The following is a 26767-nucleotide window of genomic DNA, read 5'->3' as shown; positions in this document are numbered from 1 at the left end:
GTAACCACCGCCCCTTGTTCCGCCTCCGCCTCTTCCTCGCTGACCCTCGATTGGCTGTCACCAATACTCCCGCCCCCGACAGCTCTCGCAGACCCAATGGGAGGAGGGGGAGGGACTAATCAGCTCCTTTTGAGAGCATTTGTAGCAGCATCTGCTCTTCAAGTTCATTCCGCTTGACGAATGGGTCCAGGTTATGTCAATCAGCTCTATCTCCCGCCTCTCTCCGCCTTTGCTCACCGGGAAAACAAACTCCAACACTAAGTAGCCAGAGCGCTGATGAAAGAAGCTTTCTGATTGGTCAGAGTTGGCTCAGACCATCTTCCAGAGAAATGGGGATTCGCAACCCCCCTGCCCTCCTGGAAATGGGTTCGCCCTCAAGGGGCCTGGCTTCCGGCCGTCCTGATTGGCGCCTGCGCAGTCGAAGAGGCGGCAGCAGGGCCTGGGAGCTGGGGGCGTGGAGGCTCTCGGTGTCGCGTCCGGGTCCCGGTTTGGGGGGAGCGCGGCTCCAGGAGCACCACCACGTGCACGCCCTGTGTCCCCAGGGGACCATGATTTAGAAAGCCCAGGGACGGTGTGCGCTTGAAACCGAGCCCGTGACGGCGTTTGACGGGGGTGGGGGAGGCGTGTGACCCCCGGGCCGGAGATCCGTGCCCGCCGCCCGGGCAGCCCCCAGCCCCAGCCGCAGCCCCCGGGGCCCGGGGCGGCAGGTGCCCTTCGGAGCCCTTCCCTCTGCTCGCTGGCGCGCGCTCCCTGGCGCTGGGGTTTCAGCCCCGGACCAGGGTAACCAATGCGGACGGCCTGGGGTTTTCTTCCGCGGGGTCACCCCTGGTGTCATGGTGACACCTGTCGCCCCTCCAGTGCTCTTGCCTGATTGTCTTCGTGCGACGTCATGCGGGCCTGCCGCGGGCACCCGGCCAGGATGCGCAGACCCTGCGCTGCTGGCCCCTCATTGCACGTTTGAGAGACACGGACAGGGGTCTCGTATGCCTGTTCACTCCCCGAATGCCTGCACTGGCCAGGGCTGGGCCGGGGGGAAGCCGGGAACCAGGAGCTCCATCCAGACCTCCCGTGTGGGTGGCAGGGACCCGAGCACTCAGCCGCCATCGCTGCCTCTCCGGGTGGCGTCAGCAGGCGGCTGGACCCGGAGCAGGGCTAGTGCTCAACCCAGGCTAACGGGCGTGGGACGCGGGCGCTCTAAGTGGCATCTATTTTTTTTTTTTTCCTTCATGAAGCAGTTTGGTTCGCCTGGGTATAAACAGTTACTTAGATGCAATTATACAGTTTTGTTAAAAAAAAAAAAATCCTTCCATTTATGCGATGTTGTGTTTTTCCATACAATTTGCTAAGTAGCATCTTGACCGCTCTGACAACCCCCCCCCCCCCCCGTCCCCCTGCTTGCTGGCCCCTCCCTAGGCCAGGCTGTTCGCTGCAGTGACCCCCCCCCTTCCCTCTTAAAGGACCGTACAAGGTTATGTCGATGCCCAAGGTCGCACAGCTGGTGAGTGGCAGCGCTGGAGTTGTTTGAACCCCGGGGACCCCGCCCCGTTCCCTGTCACCCTGAGAGCGAGCGTCTCCCCGAGTTCCCTGCCGGGGAGTCCGGGACGCCAGACGCGGGCAGAGCGCTTTGCACCCTCTCTGCGTAGCCACCGCTCCTACTCCAGGGAAGTGGAAGCTGTCGTCCCTTCAATTCCTCAGGCCAGGGAGCTGGGGTCCCGAGGGAGGCCAGGACTCTAGCACCAGCAGCCAGGAGCGGAGCCACGCCCACATCTCCCTGCTTGCTGGGGCCCATGGCTTCCCGTCACCCCGTCACCCTGTCACCCCGTGTTCTCGCCCTGGTCTCAGGTAGAAGCTGTTCATGGTGGACGGGGCCGTGGCGTAGCAGATAAAGCCGCACCTACAGTGTTGGCTCTCATATGGGTGCCCAGCTCTCTGCTATGGCCTGGGAAAGCAGTAGAAGATGGCCCAAGTCCTTGGGCCCCTGCAGCTGGGTGAGAGACTGGGAAGAAGCTCCTGGCTCCTGACAGCCCAGCTCAGGCTGTGGCGGCCATTTGGGGAGTGAACCAGCAGGTGGAAGACCTCTCTCTCTGTGTCTCTCTCTCTGTCTGTAGCTGCCTTTTAAATAAATAAATAAATCTTACAAAGCAACAGCAGCTGTTCATGAGAGCTGGCCGCGGGCCGGGCCCTTTGCCGCTGCTGGGGCCACGGAAGGAAAGAAGGCAGGGTCCCAGGCCTCGCGGTGGGCGCGCCAGGGCCATGCGGGCATGGAGGAGCCAGGAATCTATTTTTGTCTGCGACGCAAACGGACTGAAAGGGAAGACAGGGCAGCCACGGGGAGACCTGCGCCAGCTCGGGGCCGTCGGCGCAGCCGGGACCTCTGGTGGAGAAGAGGAGACAGCGAGGAGCCGAGGAGCCGCACCAAGGGTTTCGTGAGCGCAGGACCTCCTGCGCCTGGAGGAGCGCTCCTCGCCCTGGCTAGGGGAGAGGGGTTGGGAAGGAGACTCTGGAAGGGAGGCCTTGAAGAGGGGCTGGGAGTTTACACGGTGGACGCACGGGGGGCGGAGTGGGGAGCACAGGCAGGGCCCGCAGTGCGGGCATGTGGAGAATGGCAGGTGCCACTCTCTGGGTGTGAATGGGAGACCGGGTCCCACTGGGTAAGCCAGGACCTGGGCAGGTGGAGCCACACGAGTGGGCACAGACAGTGGACAACACTGGCCAGAGAACCCTTGGGCAGTGGGGCGGGGGGGGGGGGGGGAATCCACCCAATCAAGATTGTTTTTTGAAATGGAAATGTGTTTTTTTGTTTTGAGAAAGAGAGAAGCACTCCCATGCACTGAGCCACGCCCCCCATACCCAGGATGGCTGGGGCTGGGGCTCCACCTGGGTCTCCCGCGTGGGTGGCACTTGAGCTGCCTCTGCTACCTCCCAGGGTCTGCATAGCAGGACGCTGGGGCCAGGGCTCGAACGCGGGTGCTCTAATATGGGGAGTGGGCATCTTCAGTGGTTATTAGGCCAAGAGCCCACTTCTCCCCAAAAGTCTGTTGAGAGCTGACCAGGCACTGGGACGCAGAGGGCCAGGCAGGGGCTCAGACAGTGGTCACCTAGGACTGTGTGGTAAGCAGTGGTGTGGAAAGGACAGATCCCCTGTGCTGTACTGTGACCCACGGACCAGAGCGTCAGCCTCACCCAGGGAGCTGTTAGAAATTCAGGTTCTCAGGCCCCAGGCTAACCCAGCACTGGGTGTGGGGCCCACGGCCTGTGCCACAAGCCTTCCTTGTGAACCGGGTGTCTGTAGGTGATGCCAGGACTCACCTTAGCCACCACATCTGCTTGTCTTTGTGTGTCAAGGTCCCCAGAGCCTTCGTACCCCAGGGCCTTTGCACATACTGCCCCCCCAGCAGGACGGCAGGCCTCTTGCTCTCATGACCTTGGATCTCTGCCTGAAGGCCACGTCCCCAGGGAAGCCCTCCCGGGCACCCGGTGTACAGCCTCACCTCCACCCATCAGTTTCAGTCCCCTTGCCTCTCTGCTTTCCTTACAACCCTCCATTCAACCCCGGACAGTTGTCCCTAGTTGGTTGCCTATTTGTGCAGTTTCTGTCTCCCTCCTCTGGAAGGCGAACGGCATGAGAACCGGGCCTAGCATGACACACTCAGGGCTATTTTTGAAATGAATGAATGAGTGGATTTCTTAGTGTTTGCCCGTGTGGTCATTCATTCATTCAACAAGCACCCGTTCCTGAACATGGAGTTTGTGCGGGCGGGGGGCCTGTTACCAGGAGAGGTGTAGCCTTCGGGTACAGGTAGCCCGGGGCCCGGGGCCTCTCCCACCTGCTGGCTGCACGCCCAACTGGACCCGCGCTCCACGCTCCATGCAGGAGGAGGAGGAGTTAACAGTTTGAGTTTGGCTGCACGCGGGCTGATTACAAAGCAAGGGTCCGGGGAGAGTGGGGCGGGGAGGCAGGCAGCTGCCGACAAGTCGTTCCCAGGGACTGTTCAATCATCGTGGGGTTGAACGCCTCCCGACAGCCCTGACGAGCAGCCTGCGTCGGAGCCGCGGCCCGGTGCCAGCCGCAGCCGCAGTATTCACACGGCGCCAGGGCTGGCGGGGGTCCCCAGGGCCCTCTGCCATCAGCCCGCGACCATCGGGAGGAGCCTCCTCAGTGCCCCATCGCTCTCAGGGCCTTGTAGCAGGGTTGCTGGGTGCAGGACAAGCCCCTTGGGGAAATAAGAGATTTGGGGACGTGGGGGGAGAAAGGCGTCCAAGGCCAGGCCCAGAAGATGGGGTGCAGGGGTGGGTGGGGAGCTGCAGGCTCTCTCCAGCTTTGGGGTAGCTGATGCTTGGTGGGGTGGGGTGGGGGTGTTGGGGATGTTTGCTGGCATCGATGGCCCCTGCTAGAAGCGTCCGTCTTTGCTGAGACAACCACGGATGTCCCCAGGCGTTGCCAAGGTCTTCCACAGAGGACAATCGCCAGTCGAGACGACTGGACTCCGTGGGTCAAGGATTTGGACTTTGAAAGTGAAATCAGGCGGGGACTCACACTGTCTGGGTTTGGTCCCTGCTCCCCTGCCCCCGGCTCCTCTGTGCCTCTGTTTGCTCACGCCTGCTCCCCGGGGAAGCGGCCTGGGTCGCACCGGCCAGGTGGGAGAGCCCAGGCCTGAATCAGCGTGTCAGGTGGCTGTGGTGCCGGTACACGGCCTTCTCCCGGTAATGACCTCGGCCGTGCGTTTTCCACTGTTCACGCGGGCCCACTTGTTTACGACGTCTCCGCGGATGTGCTTGGCCATGCATGGCCGCCTCCATAAAGGGCAGAGGAAATGGGGCTGACGCACCCACCCACCGTGTGCCTGGAATGCAAAGTGGCCGCCAGAGCCAGGGCCGAGGCAGGCACGGAGGCCGCCATGCCTCGCTCCGTCAGCAGGGGGCAGCAGCACCCAGGTAACTGCGGCTGAGCACCGGGCCCTTCAGATTAACTTCGCGGCTGCTTTTACTTAAAGTTGAGCCAGTCGTCCCGGCCACAGCCACTGGAGGCCTCCTTTAACAGGCTGCGGCAGCTCATCCACAGAAGCCGAGAGCAGCTTTGCTGGAACGTTCCGTGTTTTGCTGGCTGGCAGTGGGCTGCCAACTCTCCCGGGCGTCTCGCTGGAGGCACAGGGCCTTGGTTCACATCCCAGAGTCTGCGGCTGCGGAGTGCGGCTCCTGGTTTGACCATGCACCTGCCGATGTCCTTCGCTGGCCCTCTCCCACGTGTGCGGCAGGGCCCAAGCACTCGGGCCATCTTCCACTGCTTTCCCAGGTGCACCAGCAGGGAGCCAGATCGGAAGTGGAGCAGCCGGGACTCAAACTGGTGCTCATAGGGGATGCTGGCCTCACTGATGGCAGCTTAACCCTCTATGCCACAGCGCCGGCCCCGAGAGTGTGATAATTTTGCATCTCTTGCCAAGATTTGCAATTTAAAGACGGAACAGTATTCACAGAGCCCATTGCCTCCAGGCCCCTCCTCTCAGGTTTCCATCTGCACACGCTCGCCACGCCCTGCTGCGACATCTGGGAGCTGGAGGTTGGTGGCCTCCACACGGGTGGAGAAGAACCCTGGCCATTGCCTGGGAAGTGGAGGGGCCCTTCCCGACCTGACCACGGGGCACAGGCGGGCCAGGCAGCCCCCAAAGCCCAGTAAGCCTCTTGCGGTGTGAGCAGGTGCTGGGCTCCTTGTTCTTGACGGGGGAGCTGGACAGACCCAAGGCAGCCCAGAACCTCTCCACTTCTCACCTCCAGGGCTGTGTGCCCGACGGTGGCCGTGCCCGGCTCCAGCAGGGGGCAGAGGGACCCATTCCCCTGGACGTCCACACGGGGCTCAGCTAATGCAGTGAAGTGAGGTGCCCGCATTGTGAATACAAAGTGAGACCGGGGGCTGGCGTGGTGGCACAGCAGGTTGAGCTGCTGCTTGTACCACCAGCATTCCATAAAGGTGCTGGTTCGAGTCCCGGCTGCTCCACATCTGACCCAGCTCCCTGCTAATGGCCTGGAAAAGCAGCAGAAGATGGCCCCTGCCATGCATGTGGGAGACCCAGATGGAGCTCCTGGCTCCCAGCTTTGGCCTGACCCAGCCCTGGGTGTTGTAGCCATTTGGGGAGTGAACCAGCAGGTGGAAGATTTCTCCCTCTCTCTTTCTATCTCTGCCCTTGAAATAAACCTTGAGAGAGAGAGAGAGAGAGAGAGAGACTGGGATGGTTGCCATGCAATCATCTTTCTCTCAAGCTGGCTCCTGCTTCCTGGCTGGGACCTTGGGTGACTGGGGGACTTGGTCAAGCCTCTGTTTGCACCTGTGAAATGGGGCTAATGATAGGACCAAGCTCAGATGGCTGCAGGGATTACACGGGGTTTTGCAAGGCAAGCACTGGGCGCAGGTGCAGAGCAAAGGTGGAAGTGGGTACGCTGCTGCTGAGTGGCTGAAGAGCTCAGATGTGCTCTTGTCCCTCATGGGAGACAGGCCGCTTTGCTCGCAGGGCACCCGAGGTGCAGGCAGCCTCCCTCCCTGGAAAGGAAAGTGCTTACGGAAGCGGTTTATTGAGGCAGGAGAACCGGGCTCATTCCCTCTGTGCTATTCGCATTTGGGCAGGATCTCTCTAGAAGCAGAGAGAGGGCTGGCCCCAGATCCCCTGCCAGGGTCTCTCCGGCGATGCTGACAAGGTGGTGTTTTGTGATGATCATGCAAGAAGCCTTCCAATAACTGAGCTCCGCTCCGGCAGAAAGCGCCGTGGCCTTTGCAGAGCTGCTGGGGCGTAGCGACTTCTCGTCTGGCGCTGGCTCACCCGGCAGGTTTCCCAGCCGCCCCTGGAATTGTCTCCGCGGCGCTCGGCACGACTGAGTGCTCTCTGCTCATTTCTCCGAGAGTTCACAGATGCGAGTGCGCGAGGAGAGGGTGACAAGTGGCTTGAGACCCACAGAAGTGGGAGTGGGAAGAGAGGGGAGCAGGCTGCTCGCTGGCACGCGGCCGAGCTGGCACCGCAGGCAGCGTGGTGAATACAAACAGCCTGAGATCCTCCTTGGCTCCCTCGGCCCCGTGTTCACGCACCTGCAGGATGGGAGCGGCTCCTCCGATGCTCTCCGCCACTGCCTCCCTCGGCCTCCTGCCCTAGGCTGCAGAGAGCCTGCTTTCTCGTGTGCGTCCCTAGAGACCAAACTGCTATGTCTGTAACCCCATGGGCAGGGGCAGTGTCCCCTGGGCTCCAGGCTGGGTGAGCTGGGGTTAAGCCCCTACTCCAACACTGTCTGGGGTTGAGATCATCTGTGAGGACATGAGTGCAAGTGGTGGCCCCCTTGGGGAGGGGCCAAAGCTAGCAGGGGTGCAATGATGTCACAGCCCCCTGGGGTCAGTGGGCGCTCAGTCCTGCTGGAGACCGGGAAGCCTGCGTGGAGCTGGTGACTGAATCCTCGCAGCCAAAGGGGACAAAGGGGGTGTGTTCTGATGCTAACTCAGCCCCCACTGGCGGAGGGAGGGCGCTGCTCTGGGCAGCTCTGCTTTGCCTGGGCAGGCACAGGGGTAGGGACTCCCACAGCAGGAGGTAGAAACCCTTGGAGGGCGAGGCTCGGTCTTCAGGGTGCGGGGAAGGCCCCCTTGCCTCGCTCTGCAGGGAGGTTCGAGGTCATGGGTCCTGGGATTGAGGGAGGGGCCGGGAAGGACCGGGCAGAGCAAGGGCCCTGCAGCATGGCTGTTCCTACCCCAGAGTGCTGGCGTGTGCTAGGAAGGCCCTGTCCTCACGCTTGCCCCACGAGCCCCCCTTCACCTGTCAAACGTCAAACACCCGCCTTGGCTCCCACGTCCTCTGGTTTCCTAGGTGATGACCCCTGCCTGGTGACTTAAACTACAGACTTTAGTCCTCCCACAGTTCCAGAGGCTGGAAGGCTGGGGTCCAGGTGTGGGAGGGGCCCCTCTCCCTGTGAGGGCTCGGGGGAGGGGTGTCTGTGGCTGCTCCTTCTCAGCTGGTGGCAGTGTCACACCAGCTTCTGCCCCCAGCCCCCGCCGTCTTCCCACGGCCGCCCCCTGGGGTCTTGCACGGACACCTGTCATTGGATTTAGGGGCCGCCCGAAACCAGGATGGTCTCATTATTTTTTATTTATTTGAAAGTTACACAGAGAGAGGGAGGGCGAGGTCTTCCATCTGCTGGTTTACTCCCCAAATGGCTGCAACAGCCAGGGCGGGACAGGCAGAAGCCAGGAGTGGGGAGCTTCTTCCAGGTCGCCCGTGTGGGTGGCAGGGACCCAAGCCCTTGGGCCATCCTCTGCTGCTTTTCCCAGGTGCATTAACAGGGAGCTGGACCGCAAGTGGAGCCGCTGGGACTTGAACTGGTGCCCCTCACATGGCATGCCAGTGCTGCAGGCGGTACCATAACCCACCACATCACAGCCGGGCCCAAAAATCCTTCCCTAATTGCACCCACAAGGGCCCTTATTCCCAGGGAGGTCCCGGTCTAAGGTTCTAGGGGCTGTGTCGTTGGTGGGAGGGGGTGCTGTTCCAGCCACTATGCTGCATTCCAAAAGTTTTCTGTAGTCACCCTGGCATCGCTTAGGGCTATGGCGGCCTCATGTACCAAGCCCAGCAGCTTAAGCAGCCGGTTTTCCCTTTAGAAGCACTGGCCAGGCCCCAAGCGCTCTCCGGGTCTGGCAGTTTCTGGGCCAGTAGGAAGGCATGAGGGAGCCATCGGGGCCTGGAGCTCCCCCTGGTGGAGGCGGCCATCACTGACTGTGTGATCCTGGAGGCTCCAAGGCGGCTCCATGCCTGGGCACTGAGCTAGCGTCCTTCACCCTCCAGTAGGAAAGCCAAGGCCTCGGGATGAGAAGGCTGCTTCCCCGGAAGCCTCCTGCAGGCCCGCGGGGATGGATGTGCCCAAGGCATGTGTGACCGCTTCTCACGGGACGGAGCCGTGTCCCCTGGGGGACTCAGGGAGTCCCTGCCCTGATAGGTTCCGATGGACAGAAAGGTGAGCTTTAGAGAAGGGTGGGCAGCGGCCATGAGTAGTGGGCAATCACGCTACAGATGGTGGCACCTTAAATTCGGGCTGGCTTCCTGGTGCAGAGGGTAAAGCCTCCGCTTGTGACCCGGGCATCCCATATTGGGTGCTGCTTTGCATCCTGGCTACTCTGCTTCCAATCCAGTTTCCTGCTAATGTGCCTGGGGGGAAGGCACCAAGTACCTGGGCCCCTGCCAACCATGTGGGAGATCCAAATGGAGTTCCAGGCTCCTGGCTTCAGCCTGGCCAAGCCCTAGCTGTTGTGGCCACTTAGGAAGTGAACCATGGATGAATTCTTAGCCCCCACCCCCCATAAATAAATAAATATTTTCAAAAAATTCCCATGATAGGTGTTCCCCATGTGGTTTTAGGACATTGACATGGATTGATTTCAAGGATATGTCACAGCGTATTGTGGGTGCCCCGTAACTTCTCTCAACCTCATACCTTCTAGATTCTCAGCGCCTCTGTCTTACACAGCGGAGCCTGGTCCCAAGGGCCTCAGCACCAAGGTGAAGCCAAGGAAGAGGCATCAGAGGCAGCGGCTGGGGTGACGTCAACCCTGGAGCCTGGAGGTGGCGAGCTCAGCAGGGGACAGTGCCCGGGCAGAGCCTCCCGCAGGAGAGACGACAGGCCAGCTCGTCTCCTCCAAGCCTGCCCTCGCTGGCCTCACGTGACATCCATAGCAACCAGCCGGCGGGGGGTTCAGCAGACTGTGCGTGGCCCATGGCCCGTGAGCCAGCCCAGGTCATGGCAGCACAGCGTGCCGGAGCTGGGAGGAAGGTGCTCCGTGTGCGCACCTGTCTGCCTGGCAGAGCCAAGGGAAGCCGGGGCTTCTTCAGGGTTAGACAGGAGCTTGGAAATCCCCTCGTGGGTCCTGATTTTGTGCTACCTTGCCCCTGGTGGTGATGGATTCTGTGTCAACTTGACCGGGCCGAGGGGTGCTCGGCTGTGTGGTCAGACATCCCGGGTGCCTCCGTGAGGATCTTTTGGATGAAGTCAGCGTGGACCTCCTTAGATTTAGGCAGGTGCCCTCTGTAGTGTGTGTTTTGGGAGCGGGGGTGGGGGGTTGTTCTCCTCTGAGCCAGACTTGCCCCTCCTGCCTGCCTTCAGACAGGGACCAGAGAGGGAGGGACTCTGCCCAGCTTTGTTGCTTCCCTGTGGAATCTCCGTGGAAACTGCCACGACGCTGTAACCCTTGCATCCTGCCTGCCTGCAAAGCTAGCACCATGTGGGCAATGCCAAGGTCTGCCACCAGCAGGAGGCGCACCTGAGCCTGGCAGGCCGGAATCCAGAGCTGGCCCAGGGGGCCCAGGGGCTCCTTGCAGACAGGACGCCACCCCCTCCAGGCCTCTGATGCACCTGAGATGCCCTCAGGGTCTTCCTCCCATTGTCCTGGGGTCCCCAGCCCTGAGTCCCAGCGGGGGTCCTGCACAGTGCCCCCCCCCCCCCCAAGCACCTGTGGCCTGGCAAGAATGGATTGGAATCAAGTGGTCACTATTTTTCCCCCACTTCACTTGCAGAAGTTCAGGGGCTCTGTCCCCGTCTGGGGCAACTGTCCAGGGCGGCTGTCCCCAGGGAGGAAGAGGATGGAGCCAGTGAGAGGCGGGGAGAAAGGGCAGAGAGAGTGGAGTGGAAGTTCCGGAAGTTCCAAGGGAGAAGGGGCGGGACAAGGAGGCTGGGCGGCCTCAGGCCCTGAGGGCTGCACTTGCTTTGGGTTTTCCTTCCGCAGTCTGGACAGCCACGGCACAGTTTTGGGCAGGCGAATCCTGACCTGGGCGGCTCTCAGGGACTGGGAGAGGCCGACCGCCTCCCACAGTGCAGGCCACAGATCACGAACATGCCAGGGCTGAGCTAGAAGTAGTGAATGGCACCCCCTGCAGAGCAGATCACAGACTGGACCCGGTGGTGACCGGACTTGGCGGTGGCTTAGGGAGTGAGACCTGGGCCCTACCCCGGGGGACAAGGCTGGGAGCTGAGAGGTGAGAGGACACAGCCAAATCCCGAGTCCACGGCACACAGGTGGGCCCTGTGGTGCCCCCGGCTCCCCCTCCCCTGCACGAGGTGCTGAGCGCAGGGGACAGCGCAGGGGGCCACTGTCAGGCACGATCCCACCTCTGCCCACACTGGCTGCCTCTCTTGGTTTTCTGTAAAAGGATAGACATGGTGCCCGTGGCAGCAGCTTGCTCACGGCAGGCCGTCAGATGATGCCGTGTAGCGGAGCCCCGCAGCCACTCCCCTCCCGAGCAGCTCTCGCTGTGTCCCTCCAAGTCCTCCTGCTAGCCACTGCGGCGGGGGCCAGGAGCCATCACCCCCTTGCTGCCTTTCCCAGGCTCTGGGAAAATTCTTTCCAAACCAGAGTCCTGGAGCCGGGAGGTCAAGTGGCCTTGCTCTCAAACTTGGCTGCGGTGCCCTGTGCTGTGTGGAGTCGGGAGTTTGGGGAGAGAGAGCCATTAATGCAACCGCAGGTCAGGGTCAGCGGCACCCACTCCCCCGCCCACCCGTCCATCCACCCACCCACTTATCCATCCATCCACCCATGCACCCATCCACCCGTCCATCCATCCACCCATTCACCTATCCATCTATCCATCTACCCATTCACACACCCATCCATCCACCTGTTCACCCATCCACCCATCCTAGACCTGCATTTACATCCCACACCAACGAGTCCTCGTTGCACACATCACCTCTCATCTCCAGCACTCAGTTTCTCCGTCTATAAAATGGGAGTTGATGGAGGGCCCCAGGGGTCCAGTGGGTAGCCCTTGTGGAGGACCCCCCAGCCCCTCCCCCCCAGGTGGTCTGGAAAGCCCCATCTCCCGAGCTGGCCCAGAGTCTGATTGGTATGGCCTTTATTGTCTCTCCATCATTTTTCAGAATAATTGGGGGGTGGTGGGGAGGGCGTTCACCTGAGGGTCGCAGGGGTCGGAAAAGTAAAAAATGACATAAACAAACCGAACAGCAACGCAGGAGGGGGGGCTGTGACGGGGGCTTCGGGGTGGGGGTGGAAGGTCCCAGCAGGCAGTCAGCACCTCTTAGCTCTCAGACACCAGAGTGGAGAATTCTGCAAAAGCGAACCACACAGCGAGGTGAGTCCCGGGCGGTGAAGGCGGCCTAAGCCCCGCCTCCCGTGAACCTGGCCTAAGCCCCGCCTCCCGTGAACCTGGCCTGAGCCCCGCCTCCCGTGAACCTGGCCTGAGCCCCGCCTCCCGTGAACCTGGCCTGAGCCCCGCCTCCTGCGCTGCTTCCTCAGGGAGGGGAAGCGTGAGTGTGGGAGTGCATGAACTCATGAAAGGAGAGGAGAGGCGAGGAGGCTCCCGGGTCTCCTGCTCACACGCACGGTTACAGATTTCCTGACTGGCCTCCGACAGACCGTACAGGTGCGTTTTTCTCATCAGGCCCATTCTGCAGGTGAGGAAGCTGAGGCTTACGGCCCGGCAGTTTTTCTAAACTTCTCTGCTGTCTCCCCAACCCCAGGAGATATGACAGGATGAGGACTTGGCCACCGCAAGCCATGGTGTCTCTGAGATGCCGTGTCCCGGGCCTGCCGGGGGGTGCAGGGTCTTGGGCAAGTCCCCGTCACAGTCTTGTGGGGTGGGGGAGAGCCTGGCCTGGGGAGCAGGAGCTGGAAGCACAGGCCTACCCTGGTTCTGTTTGCCGGCAAATGTGCCTGCTTGCGGGTTCCGTCCCCTTACCTGTCCGCGGAGCGCAGAGAGGGGCCAGGAGCCATTCCTTGTGAGGGACAGAGGCCAGGCTGGTGTGGAATGGCTTCAGAAAGTGCCTGGGATGCCCCAGGGCGCAGCTCACCCTCTTTGGGCTTGGCGGGGGGCGTACTGGCAGAGCCCACCCAATGCCCTGGCTGGGTTCTCGCTGCTGCTCTGGGGAAGCCGGGGAAGAGCGCAGCGGCCCCGTGTGCTGTGCTGCACTGATTTGTAGGTCAGAAGAGACTTTGGTGGCCACACATGCCAGGCCGTGGCGGTCACCAGCACTGGCCCAGACCACATGCGGGGACGCGCATCTGAGCTCCTCCCCTTTCTGGGGTTTGGCCCGGGAAACAGACACTGCCCTCTCTTGTCCCCAGACTGCCGGCCACGTCCATGGCCAGGATCGGGCACTTGCGGGCTCTCTGCCTGGGACACGTTTTGCATAGATGGTCTCTGAATGTCCACGGCTACGCCAGGGCAGACGCACTTCCGTGTGTGCATTATAGACGGGGGGACCGAGACCCGGGGCCTCAGCAGCTCGACCACGGCCACACAGTGGACACGAACGTGCACGTTCTTGGGCCACCCTTCCCAACCTGCGGGTCCTCAGCCTGCTCTGACCTAGGTGTAGGGACACGTGTCCCGGCTCACGCGTCCCGGCTCACGTGTCCCCGCGGCCACTGCAGTCGCCTCAGCCCGTCTCAGTGTCTGTGTGGTTCCCAGCCCTCTCTGGGGGGGGGGGTGTCTTGTTTATGGACTCACTGCTGCAAAGCCCTGGAGGGAGGGTAAGCCTGCCTCTCCTGTCCTCGCGACACGGGTGCAACGGAGCCTGAGCACCCCCTGCCTTCTCACCCTGCAGCCCCTCCCCGCGTAGGGTCCTCAGCTGTTCCCTTCCAGCACGGAGACGCCTAAAACGTAGAGACTGCAAGGAGCCGGCTCTGATCCTCCCCTTCCAGCCAGTGCTGGCCCCCGGACCTCGCCTGGAACCCCCGGGCTCCCTGACTGCTCATCAGAAGAGCTCAGGAATCACCTTCACCCCGGCAGGGACTGCGTGCAGCTGGCGGGGAGGGGCCGAGGGACGCGGAGTGGGCAGCCCAGCAGGCGGGAGCCCCGCTGAGGGTGACTTTCAGGATTGGGGGTTGGGTGCGAAACCCTCTTAAGTCAGACCCCGCGCCCGCCCTGAGGTCTCTGACGCAGCCGGGATGTCACGAGGCCCCCGGGCCCTGGCTTTTTTTTAAGAGAACACAGGGTTCTAATTTTGTCCCATCCCAGCCTTGGCCAGGGCATGTGGAGACAGACCGAGGGCAGAGGGCAGCTCTCCTGTCCCTTTCTGCCTGCCTCGGGCAGCGCGGTTAGAAGCCAGGCAATTAACTCCCAGCCGCCTGTCAAGGGCGCTTCCTCTAAGAGCTTCCCGGGGCTGCGCAGCCCTCGCCCCAGCAAAGACGAAGGGACAGGAGCGACGCTGCGGAAGTCTGGCTCCCAGGTCTGTGAGGCGTCTGCTCTGAGGGATGTCCCTCTGACGTTCACCCCGGGGTTTGGGGCAAGCGGGCTGAGGGTCAGCTCCCGCCTCCTGTTCCTTGCTTCTGTGACCTTCAAGTAGATCATCTCCTCAGTTTCCTCACCTGTAAAATGGAGCTAGGACAGCACCTACCTCCTGGGTTAACGCTACATCCGGTAGCAGTTGGATTCTAGATGTTTCTATGCTTCGGGCCACTTTGAAACCAAGCCTATGCAACGTCTGGCTATTGCCGGGTGCAGGCAGGGCCCTGGAAGTGGCAGCGGGACTCTGTCATTAGCATCCGAGCTGCTCTTGCTGCTGGCTTGGGTCTCCGTCACCCCCACCACTGCCTGACTCCACCCCGACACCAGCCTGCAACCTTCCAGCAGCCCTGGAGCTGGGAACAGCGCCACCTGGTGGAGGGGCCAGAGGTCACTATTTTACCTCTCTGTGCCTCAATTTTCTCGTCCGCAGGGTGGGTACAATGCCTACTTGCACAGCTATGGGAAAGACCAGCAGAGAAGGTAGATGCCAGGCACACAGTAGGTGGTTTATGAGTGCTAGGCCCACCCCCTTGGAGCGCCTATGCACGAGTGATGCAGAGTGAATGGGCATACCGAGGCTCCCCCCCACACCTCCCCAAAATAAAGGTAGCAGCAGGGGCTCTGTGAGTACCAGACCAGAGTACCTTGTGCCCAGCTGCAGCTCGCAGCCAGTGCACAGCTCAGCTCACTGTGCAGCCCTGACAGCCCACGTTCCTTGGGAGGGATCCGGAACCCTCTCCCTGCAAGACTCTGGCCAAATGCAGCTCCGCCTGTGTGGCCAGAGGCCGCCCCAAGTTTGCTGCTGCCTCCTCGTCTGATCGGAAAGAGCCCCAGGTTGGGGGAGGCAGCAGACGAGATGCGCGGACTCTGTTCTTTCCTTTCCCTTCGGAAACTGCAATTGGCCTAATTAGGTCCGCTCCAGGCCGGTGCCACTGGGATTGGACAAATTTAGAAGCTATTGACAGGTGGGACCGGCACACGCTGATAGCCTGGAGTGAAACCGAGACCATCAGAGTCAGCGGCTGGACGCTGCCTCCCGGCCTCTGTCGTGGTGAGCGGGGACGAGGACCCGGTCTCCTGGTTTTATCCCCTTGCCTCGAAATAGCTCCCGGCTCGAGTTCTTATAAATTAGTATTGTAAGCAGGGATCACTTTCCCGTGACAGGAGGAGGGGTCATTTGGGGTCAAGCCGGCCAGCCGCGAGGAGGCGACGTAAACAGTTCTGGGGCGTCCGTCTGTGCCAGGCGCTGCCCTGCGTGGTCTTGTGTTCCGGCCTCGCCGGCTCTCCCATCCCCATTCTTCCTGCAAGGGAAACTGAGGCCAAGAGTGGCTCACCAGGGAGATGCTAACTCAGGCATGGCTCCCACCAGGGTGCTCCTCAGCGGTGCTGGCAGGGTGGAGGTGAGGGGGTGTCCCACACCCCGCGTGGGGACCCCAGCTGCAGCTCTCGCGCAGAAGGAGAGGGACAAACGGCCCACATCCTCCTGCGGCCCTGACCGCGGCTCCATCTCGCAGGGGGCCGGTTACATAAGCAGCGCCGAGGCTTATCTGGTGCAGCGTAAGGGCTGGGGCTGGGGAAAGTCCACGCGGGAATAGTGAGGAGCAGACTCGCTCAGTACAGAAGCCGTCCCGAACTGCAAAGTCTCAGCCCTGCCTGGGGTGGGGTGGAGGAAGTCAGGGGACCGAGGTCTCCCTCGGCTGGGGATCTGCCATGTGCCCTTGGCATCCAACGACCTCAGGTTCCACATTCACGGGTGGGGCTCCGGGTTCTGGCCCTCCCAGAGCTGGTGCGAGGCTCAGCTCCGCTAGGATCAAATCCCATCGTGGGTGGAGGCTGGGATTACAGGCAGGCGGGGAGCCTCTCCTTCCCCGCTCTGGCCTTTCTCTCCTCTGAAACTCAGCTTGGGTTGCGTTAAGGATGGGACCCTGCTGCTTCCCAGGGGTTAAGCGGTGACTTAGTGGGGCTGCATTCGCAGGCAGTGAGAGGAAAGAATTGAGGTCCAGAACGTTCAGACAGAACGGATGCCCCGAGGGATGAAATGCCAAGGTCATATCCAGGCCTGGTTCCTGTGCTTCTGGGAGGGGAGGGTCTTCCTGCATCGCTCCCACCCGCGCATCAGGCTTAACAGGCTACTAAAGGATGAGAGGGCACAGATTTTCTAGAAGGAAGCAGAAGCGGCAAATGCCTTCAGGCGGGAGAGTGCAGCGGCCACCGTGGTGGGGCGATCGCAAGGTCGAAGACTTCAGCAAAGGGGGCAAAATCAAGCCACAGGCTCCCGAGTGAGAAGAGGCTTAGAGCACAGGAAAGCAGGTCCTCCCCCAGTCGGGCTTCAGGGCACAGGGAAGGGGCGTGCACGCGTGCCTACAGGGGCACGCGGATCCTGTGTGCAGCCCGAGGACTTGAGACCTCTGGGGCCAGCGTTTGAATGGCGCCGATGCCTCGCAGCGGTGGCCGTGCCTCTCCCGCGGATGCTGCTCTTTGTGGAGCTGCAGTGAGCTGTGGAGAGCCGAGAGAGGCAGGGCCTGTGTGCACATGCTGACCCCAGGAAGGCGGCAGGGGTGCTCACCCCATTCTAGTCGCTCTGTGTCTCCCCCCAGGACAGGCAGTGGGTTGGAGAGCCCGGGCTGGGGACACAGGTGTGTGCGAGGCAGGCCAGGTCCTGGCTCTGCCCCCGAGTGACCCTGGGCATGCCACTTAACCCCTCAGTGCCTCCATTCCCTCACCTGTAAAACAGGGACAGGAGCACCTCCTGCCTAGGGTTGTTTAACGCTCACTGCACCATCGGCGGCGCCACCTGGTATCTTGTTAGAAAGGTAACAACTTCAGCCCCACCCGGGAGTCTGCTCTGGGTGCTGTGAAAAGCCCTCCAGGCGGTGCTACCGCTTGGAGACCCCTCGGCGTGTGAAGGTCAACTGCGTGAAAAGGCACCTGCCGCATTGTCTGTGCACCTGCCACATTCTCTGCACCTGCTTTGGTGCCGGGGCTTTGCACCTGCAGCAGGGGTCTGGGCACCTCCCCCATCTTTCTAGCTCCTCTCCCCTTCGATACCTTAGCCCCCACGCCCACCCAGACCAGCCGGGCACAGTCTTTCTGTGTGGCCGGGAGAGTCGATCGACCGCATCTATAAACGTCCTGGAGCTTCGCAAAGGGTTATTATTAGAACGCTGTCTTTCTGGCCCCTCCCGTCAGTCTGGGACCCTAGAGAACCCAGGAAATAGCACTCACCTTCGGAAGGACAAAGACAACTGTGACAGAGGCAGTCCCTGGCCCCAGATGCACCCAGCACCTGCAGCGCGCAAGCCCCTGCTGGCCGGGTCTCCACCCTTGGCCTGCACACGGCCTCTGCCTACCCACAGGGCAATGCTTCCTTATACTGCATGCCCAGAGCTGGACACATCCCCAGGCCAGGTACCGAGGCCAGAACTGCACAGAAAAAAGCCCCTGCCGCGTAGGGCTGACATCTCAGCAGCAGAGAGAGAAGCAAGTGGCAGGTCACTACACAAAGCCGTCCAACAGTGGGTGCTCCCTAAACTTCAAGCGCACGAGCGGAGGAGGCAGTCCAGGGCTTGTGCATCGGAACCCAACAGACCCGAATTCAGATCCAGCCATGGAGTTCAGGCAAACTCTGAACCTTGGGGGTCTCACCCGCAGAATGGGTGAGTAGTAGCAGCCACCTCCAAGCTGGCAAGGAAGAGTGACGAGGAAGGGCCAAGCACGTGCCTGGGGGCGCCCCATGAAGTCTGGGTGCCTGCTCTCATCGTTCAAGGTCACGCCTGTGCTCAGCTGGTCCCACACGTGCAGGTTTACCCCTCAGGGCATCCGGAGCTTGACAGGACACAGGGCCTGGCTAGCAATCGGACCCTCGTTTCAAAGACTGAGACTCTACAAGGCAGAGGGTTCAGTCACCTGTCCCAGGTCTTACTGGGAGTTACTCCCGTTGGCTGGGAGTGCAGCTCGGACCCTCCGGCTGTCAGAGGGAGCTGGCAGCCCACAGAGCACCCGAGGCAGACCCCCCTGGAGCCCTGCAATGGGTTTTGCCTCCTGCCTGGGACCCCCTGGGCAGCACCAAGTCCGCTCTTCCTGCATCTAGGAGGTGGGCGGGGAGAGGGGTCTCCTGCATCTTTCCCCCCCCAATGCATGAAGCGTGGGTCCCCAGCCCAGGGTGGGCTGTGCTCGCCGCCCCATTTCAGCTCTTGCATCCACCATTTTTGTGTTCTGCCCCAGTCCCAGGAGCTCAGTGGAAGCCGTACAGGTTGGCCTGGGCGTGGACTGAGCTGCCAGACAGACCTGGGGCAGAGCCTTGGTTCTGGCACCTGCTGGCAGAGTGGCCTAGGACCCCCTGAGCTGCCCTTTCTGCACGGGCACCTACACCCTCTGTTCTTCCAAGGTCACACGAGGTGACACTCGGACGGAGCCCAGCACTGGGCTGTGGCCCTGCCATGTACCCAGGTCACCGCTCTCCACTCCCCAGTCTTCTTGCCTCTTTCCAAACACACCCTCAACTTGCCAGCCTTCGTTTGTCATTGCCAGCACCTTGCCTGGTCTTCCCATCACCTGCCCCTCCCAGCCTGGGGCAACCCTGGCCTGTAGCCCCCAGAATCTGTTCAAGGTACCTGCTGCCCGCCCCTCCCTGCCTCTGCCTGGCTGAGCATCCCTCAGCTGAAAATCTGAAATCTAAAACTCCCTGATCTCAGACATGATGCTATGCGAATATTCCAAAGTCTGGGTGACACCTGACACGCTTCCGGTCCCAAGCTTTCTGGGTAAGGGATGCTCACGCCATAGGATCATTCTCTTGTGTGCACACAGGGAGAGCTGCAGGCAACGTGCCCACGTGACCATGCCCAGGTTACAGGTGAGAAGACTGAGGCTGAGGGCCACAGAGTTGCTGCCCAGGGGCTCCCAGCCAGGACTCGGTGCCTCTGAGCCATCCATCTTACCCGCATCCCTTCCCCCCTGCCACCCCGGACCAGAGCTGCTTCTGTGGATGTCTGCGGGATCTCTGGGAAGGGCTGAGTTAGCTCTTTAAGGTCTGGGTGTGGCGGGGAGGGAGGGAAGCAGGGAGACGGGGAACCAGGCCTGGGCCGCCCTGGTTTTTCTCCAGCATTTCGGTTGTCTGTGTGCAGCCATCCATGAAGACCCTGCCCCGGGCTTCTGAGCTGTGGCTTCTTGGCCTCAAATAAAAATGCGAGGCAGGTCTGCGGGCCTGGGTGGGGGTCAGGGTGAAGGGCAGGGCTGCAGGGGGAGCTGATGAGAGGGGTGAGGGTGGGGGGAGCACCTGCTCTCAGCAGCATCACGAAGAGCAGCCCCTCTCCCACCCCCTGCACGCCGGCTCCTTCACAGCCACCTCCCTCCTGCCCGCTGGCCTCACCTGACCTTGCTAGTCTCCATTCCTGTTTCTGGCACACACAGTAACAGCTTTAATAAACTGACCCTCCCTCTCAGAATCCTCCTGCCTGTCCCCAAGCAATTTTGTGTCCGTGGCCACTTCATGTGCACAACGAGCCTGAGCCCATCTGAGAAGCTTGTGCGTCCCATTTATCATGCACAGGAACCCGCGTGGGGAGAGGCGACGGGGTCAAGGGCACAGCTGGCAACGGGCAAGAGGAAGCCGAGCGCGGGGAACGGGCGACAGCTGTTGTGGACGCTCCTGCCTCGTGTCAGCCCTTGGCTCTGCACTGGGGACAAAAGGATGAGCGGAACCCACTCCCTAGTGTGAGAGGGTCGGGGAAGCAGCACGCACGGAGCGCGTTTCCGCCGCGCCAGGTGCCAGTTCGGCCCCCCGACAGCGAGCCTACAGATAGCAGCTATCTCCAGCCTCAGCTCAGACCCGAGAAAACGGGGCGCGGCGGCGTCCTGCAAACCGCCCAAGGTCACGCAGCCACGAAGTAGCAGGGCTGGGACTGGAACCCAGAGGCCCAGCAGCTGCACCCCAGATTTCCCTCAGATGCAGGCAGGACGATCTGGGGAACAGACGGTAGCAGGGGGACCCAAAGCCCTGGCTGCACAGCCGAGACCTCCACCACCGTGACCACCACCACCGCGCCCTGCCTTTGCCCTAGGCTGAGCCGACCTGCGGTCCCAAGGCCGTGGTGATGCTGAGAGAGAGGGCAAGGCTGGGGCGCGCAGCACGAGGCCGCTTAGGAGGACCAGAGTGTGGGATGCTGGGTCGCCAGCCTCCTGCTCAGGCATCCCCCCTTCTTCTCCGTCCTGGAGACTCCCGGCTGGCTGTTTCCCCTGGCTCTCTGACACCCATGGAATGGAGCTTTTGAGCAAAGCCCACACCGGGCTGGAGAGTTGAGAGGGCAGCCGGGCAGGATGCTGGGGAGAATAGGAGATAAGGATTTCCATGCCTGGAATCTGAGACTGGGAGGGCTGGGGACCCCACAGGGGTCAGGTAGCCTTGTCGCTTCGGAGGATAGATGGGAGACAGAGGCCCAGAGAGGGAGAAAGACTGCCCAAGGTCACACAGCTGGGTGGGATTAGTGCCAGCGCCAGAACCCAGGCGAAAAAGGGCAGGCAAGGCTCAGGAAAAATGCCCGATTTCCTAGGCTCCCGGTCCAGTAGGGGCAAAGATAAGACTTCACTCCTGTGTTGTGTAAAATTAGAAAAAGCTATCAGGTTGTCATTGGCTGTCTTATGACCTCGCAGGTTGACTTTTTCCTCCTAACCCTGGAGGTGAGGGCCCTCGACTCCCACGCCTGTCACAGACACAGCCTCGGATCCACACAGCCCCAGGGCGCCCGGCCCCGAGCACGCGGCTACCCACCGTCCGCCCCGATCTTGCCGTCCCCATCCTTGTCGCCGGCAGCCAGCAGCGTCTTGGTTTCTTTCACAGACAGGTCTCGGGCGTCTGGGGAGAAGCCCTTCAGGATGAATCTGCAGGATGAAAGGGAGGAAGCCGAGGAGGGAGTCAGGGCCAAGGTCACCCTGCAGGAACATGGGGCGGGGGTGGGAACGGGGCAGCTGGACCGGCGCAAGCAGCGGGCTGGTGTGCAGCTGTGCAGGGCGGGGTAGCCTGACCATGCAGGGCTGGGGGGAGGCACAGGCTGTCCTTGGGGGAGGGTCGACCCCGCTTTATTTTTAAATCCATTCAACCAACGTGTCTGTCTGGAGAGCAGCACAGTGGGGACCTTAGGAAGCCCCGGAAGAAATGGGGAGAGGCCCCAGAGGGTGATGGGTGCTGTGATACCGGAGGCAGGGAGAGAGGCACCCAGGGAAGGCACCCAGGGGAGAACAGAGGCGACGCCTGGGGCAGAGGGAGAAGTCAGCCTGTGAGTGGCTGTTGAACCCGCGACTTGGGTGTGATGGGCAGCAGAAGGTTCTAGATATGGCTACCCTTGTGAGATGGCTTAGGGGACACACAGGATAGGTGGGGGACGTCTCTACTCAAAAGGCCTCTTTCACTCCTCTCCTTTCTCTGAACAAAAGTGGGCACAGCCACGGCCCCAGAGAGGCGTGAGGCACAGCCGGGTGGGCAGGTACAGGCCAGGTGGCAGAGGCATGGCTCTTTGCTACCAGTTTGCATTTGCCTATTCAAAACCTTCTCCCCCTCTGCCTCGCTCCAGGGAGCCCTGACCCCACCCCCCCAAAGCTGGCCGCAGGTGGGCGGTGGAAGGTGGCTTTCAGACAGGCAGAAATCAATGACGACCGAAGCCACGGAGCGTCTGGCCGGGCATTGCAGCAAGGTGGCGAGAGTGCGGGCTCTCGGTGTGTGCTCAATTATTGAGCAGCATCCCTCCATTAGCGATATTAAGTGGCTATGAATTAACCGAGTCGGTGGCACTTTTGGCCGTGGGGCATTAGCCCAGCCGGCCTGAGCTCCGCGGTCACCCGCAGCTGGTGAGAGAAGGGCGGGGCTGAGGGGACCTGGGAGCAGCGAGCGTCCCCCCTCCCCGCCCCCGCCAGCCTCAGTTTACCCCAGCTCTTCCTCCTCGATGAAGCCGCTTTTGTCTTTGTCCAGGATGTGGAACACTTTCTTCACGTCCTCCACGCTCTTCTTCTTCAGCCCCACCATTTGGAAGAACTTTTTGTGGTCGAAGGACTCCGCGGCTATGGGGGGAGGGGAGGAGCAGGTGACAGGAGGCAAGGAGGGGCCCAGGGGAGGGTGGGGGAGGGTATTTGTAGGGTGGGGTCTCCCACACACCAGTGGTGCAGTGCCCCAGGGACCCAGGCAAAGGCAGGAGTCTCCTCATCCAAGGTCACGCAGCCAGGGTGGGAGATGACCCCCCGCGCCCCTTCCCCACCCGCACTGCACCTTTTCCTGAACACCTAACCGACCCTTTTGGCCTCCTGAGTTTCCACAGAGGCTTGGGGCAGCGGCGGGAGTGAGCGGGGAGATGAACGTGGTGAGAGCAGAGCCCGGTGCGGGCATCTGCACGGAGGGGAGGGAGAGGGGGGCTGACCTCTTTCTGGACCACAGACTTTGAGGCCAGGAAATGGACATGGAGAGAACAAGTTTCTCTCAAGGTCACAGGGTGGGGGGAGGGGGAAGGGCCCGGAATCACCTGTTTTAGGGGCTCATGTGGAGGGGGCTGGGGGATGGTCGCCCAGCCACGCTGCTTCTGTGACTCAGGGCAGACAGCGTGGGTACCACGGTGCCCTGGGAGGGGGCTTCCCGGGGGGGAAGGTGCTGAGCGGAGGGGGATGGGAGCCCGTCCTGCTCCCCAGTTTCCTATCTTGAGGTTGCGTGTTGGAGCATCCTGGGGAGAGTGCAATGGTCCACTGAGTGTGTGTGCATATGTGAGCATGTGTGTACATGTGTGTGCACCTGTGTGTGTGTGAGTGTGTGTGGCTGGTGGAGGCGAGGCTGTTGAGAGTCACTCTCCCTCAGCACAGGTTCAGAGGGAGACAGCTGAAGCCACTCTAAGCACCTCTGACTCCAGGTTGGGAGACACCTGGACCCCTCCTGTGTGACCTTGGACAAGTCTTTCTTCCTTTCCCAGCCTCACTTTCCCCAGGGGAGGGGGGGGCACTGCTGGCTCCCCCCTGGTCCTCTGAAAGGGGCTGGAAGCAGAGCTGAGCGCTCCCTAGGGAGAAGGTCACCTCCCCCACCGGCAAGGGTCCCAGACCGCAGGGAGGGGGCTGGGACAGCCGGGAGCCGGCGAGGGGGAAAAGTCCTGTTCAGAATAGGGTCAAAGAAAGGGGTCCCCCGGGGAGAGAAGGCGGGCGCGCCGGCAGCCCCTCCACGTGCCTTCCAGGGGAGTCCTGAGCGCGCCCAAGGACCCGGGAGGTCCCTCCCGCCACCAGCTCTTCGCCCTTGGTCCTGGACCGAGCGTCCTCCTGGCGTGGGCAGGCGCCCGCAAGTTTGCCTTGTTCAGGCAGGACGCTCCCCGCGCCAAGTCCCGCCTGGACCGAGTTTGGGAAATGCTGAGCCCCCCTCCCCCACACCTCTGCCCCCGGCCCCCAACCCACACGGGTCGCCAGCGCCCCTCTGGATGCGTGGGCAGGGGAGCGCCGGGGAGGACGCGCGGGTTGCGGGGCAGCGGAGGTGCCGGCGAGGGTGCAGGGTGAGAGGGGAGGGCGGGGAGGGTGGTGCGCTGCTCACCCGCAAAGGCTCCTATTGCCTTCTTGATGTCCTCAGCGTTGAGCAACTCTGTCATCGCCATCCTGCAACTGTTTGAGCGGGCAGAGCAAGTGCGAAAAGATTCAAAAGTGCTTTTCTCATCATTTCTGCTCATATGACCAGCGCTGCAGTGCCGCGCGCCCGGCGCACGCTCGCCCGGCCTGGCACTGCGCCAGGGGCGCCGGGCGCCGCGCGCCGCGGGAACAGCTCAGTCCCGCCGCACGCGCGGCTGAGCAGCGCCCACCCTAAGCCTTTCCCATACCGCCCAGCCGGAGGTCTTGGGGTCCCAGGGGTTGCCGCGGGGGCGCCAGGGGCAGGGGCAAGCTCTGGATAATTCGGGGGGCGCCTGCTCCACCAGGCGGTCTAGGCAGTTTGCCTCCCTTCCGGGACACGCAGGAGGCGCGGGGTCTCCGATCTGGGCTCTTAAGGAGATGTCCGGGGCTTCAGGGTCCAGGCTATGCCCTCTGGGGCCCCTCCTCCACCCGGCTTTCTCCCGTCTCTCTCCTCTCCTACCCCAGCCTCCAATGCTTGGTCCTGGATGCAAATTTATGCCGCAAAATCTGAGCCTGAGGTTGAGAAATCCGACCCAGGAGGGGTGGTGGCAGGGGCAGGGCCAGGGCCAGGGCCAGATGCTGCCCCCCCCCCCCCCCCCGCAGGAGCTCCTGCCGCAGCTGGGCAGGGACACACGGTTCAGAAATCAATTTTTTAAAATTCTTTTTGCTTATTTGAATTTTCCAAGAACTGTTTCTCCCACCTCCTTGACACACTTGCCTTCCTGCCTCCCTGCCCCCTCACTCCTTTCAGGGGCGCTACTTGGAATACACCTGTGGCCCAGAAGGTACCAGGTGAGTTGGAGGAGGGGCGGCTCCGTCAGATCAGGCTTTGCAGACCACCTACGCTGGCTGTGCGGGCTGAACCTCCCCTCTGGGGAAGCAGACACCCCCTAACTTTACCAGACTTTATACTGGGTCTTCCCGAGAGTGTGTGAGCACTGGACAAGGAGCCAGCCGGCCTGGGTTCCACCCCAGGGGCTGCACTGAGCCCCTGTGTGACCTTGGGGGCTGTCTTGGGCTTCTGCGTCCATCTCTCGTGTTGGATGTAGCGGGATCTTGAGACCTGCAGCTGGGCAGGTGGGCAGGGGCGGGGCCTGGGGAGAGCTGTCCAGCTGCCTGGCTCTGGTTGCCTGATACTCGCTGTCAACACTGTCGCCCCCAGCTCGGCTCTGGATGGTTGCCCTCCCTGGAAACCTTAGGCGATGCTGGCTCCCGCTGCCCGGCTCTGGGTGAGTCAGCTCCTTCAGGCCCCAGCCCGCCAACTGGCTTCCAAGGCACCAGGCTGTAGCTCCTGACCTAGTATCTCTCCGCACGAGGTCTCCCCAGGCCCCTCAGCTGCTCGGGCTCTGCTGCCCCTGCTGCCGACGCCAGCACCTCGGCCCCTGGCTTCCAGCCGGGCTGCTTGCTGGGGCGTGCTGTATTGTGTGTTAGCATCTCCACTGACAGGGGCCTGGTTGGAGACGTGTCATCCCGGCTGAGGGACCCTCACGCTATGCAGGTGGGGCATCTGCCGTGGCAGGGCGGGGCTCAGAGTGTGCGACCCTCCTGGGACCCTCCCTGATCTCGGGGACTCAGCCCTGCAGAGTACCACGTGTCTGAGCACATGCTGGCTCCCTGAGAACCCCAAACTGGCACTGTGGCAAAAGCCACCATTCTTCTTCCCTGCCTTCCTCCGCCTCTCCCACCAACGGGACACCTGCTCTGGACCCGGGTCCCCCCGGCTGCAGCCTCAGGCGGCGTGGCCCAGCGAGCCCATCCACCCTCTTTACCCTGTCTCCTCTGGGTCCCCTCTGATGGCACTGCCAGTCCCTGCATGTCTGGCTCCGCCCCTCTTATGCCAAAGATGGGTGGCCCGAGGCCCAGGCAGGGGCATGGATTTGTCCCCGTGCCCACAGGAGCTGGGATGGAGAACGGGAGGGGGAGCCATCGTCTCAGGCCTGCATTCCGCCCCAGCCTCTAGGTCCCTGGGGACGGGGACGCGTGTGGCTGTCCCTCCTGGTGGCCTCATTCCCGAAGCATCCCTCCATCCTTCTCCTACCTCAGCAGCTGCCACTCACCTCGGGTGGGGGTGGAGGGCTGGAGCCTGCACTCAAGGGCTGGACTGGTGGGCGATCCTGTCGGGAAGTGAGCCTGCTGGGGGCATGGCCGCCTATATAGGTCTCTGCCCCAGCTATTTCGGGAGGTGCTGCTGCCCCGGGCCCCAGCCCCCTCCCCTTCCGGTATCAGGTACTCCCCACCCACGGTGCTGGGTGTCTGTATCACATTCACCCTCCCTGGGCCTATTAATAACCCTTGGCCCCTGCCTCCCTTCAGCACCCAAAATTGAGGCCCGAGCTGGGCTTGCCTCTTCCATGAAGCCTTCCATGACCACGTTAGATGGCAGCAGTGTTTCCTTCTTCTAAACCCTGCAAGGCAGGGAAAGGAGAGGCAAAGGCCTGGGCCGGGCTCCTACACACGTGCTCTCTTCTCACCATGGCCGTGTAGCCCACAAGCAGACATGGCTGGGAGAGGCGCCATGCCAAGTGACCTGCCACTGCGCGCGCCGGGGGCCTGGAGCCGGGAGTGGGTGTGGCACGCCCCCACGATGACCCACGCCTGGCAGGAAGCAGCGCCCTGCACGTCCTCGGATGGTTTCTGTCGTGTCTCAGTCTCCCCATCTATAAAATGGGCCCTGTTGGAGGCAGCTGGGCCCTCTCTCTGGGCTGGGGCCCCCGCAGTTGGATGCGAGATGTCCCAGGCAAGGACACTTGGCAGGGACGAAGGCGCAAAGCTCTCCGCCGTGGTGTCTTGCACTGCGGATGACCCCAAGACAAGCGTGAATGAATGAATAAGTGAATGAGAGAATGAGGGGTTCCACAAGTGGTTACTGAGTGTCTCAGAGGAACCCC

General features: G+C 62.0%; 1 protein-coding gene across 2 annotated transcripts; it reads right to left on the bottom strand.

Annotated features, from left to right (window-relative positions):
* Positions 1 to 11860: 11860 nt before the first annotated feature.
* PVALB (parvalbumin) lies at positions 11861 to 24383 on the bottom strand. 2 transcript variants are annotated; one of them, XM_062201976.1, is made up of 5 exons: positions 24340 to 24383; positions 23809 to 23876; positions 22181 to 22313; positions 21031 to 21140; positions 11861 to 12079 (listed from the first exon to the last, which is right to left on the bottom strand). In XM_062201976.1, the coding sequence occupies exons 2-5, from the start codon at positions 23867 to 23869 to the stop codon at positions 12051 to 12053; spliced, it is 333 nt and encodes a 110-aa protein (XP_062057960.1). In that variant the 5' UTR covers positions 23870 to 23876; positions 24340 to 24383; the 3' UTR covers positions 11861 to 12050. The 2 variants fall into 2 exon arrangements, with proteins under 2 accessions (XP_062057960.1, XP_062057961.1); XM_062201977.1 differs by lacking the exon at positions 24340 to 24383 and adding an exon at positions 24089 to 24263.
* Between the last annotated feature and the right edge of the window lie 2384 nt (positions 24384 to 26767).

This window comes from Lepus europaeus, chromosome 10, assembly GCF_033115175.1.
Source record: "Lepus europaeus isolate LE1 chromosome 10, mLepTim1.pri, whole genome shotgun sequence".
NCBI classification, from domain to species: Eukaryota; Metazoa; Chordata; class Mammalia; order Lagomorpha; family Leporidae; genus Lepus; species Lepus europaeus.
The sequence above is the reverse complement of the archived record's forward strand: the minus strand, read 5'-3'. Positions and strand labels throughout refer to the sequence as shown.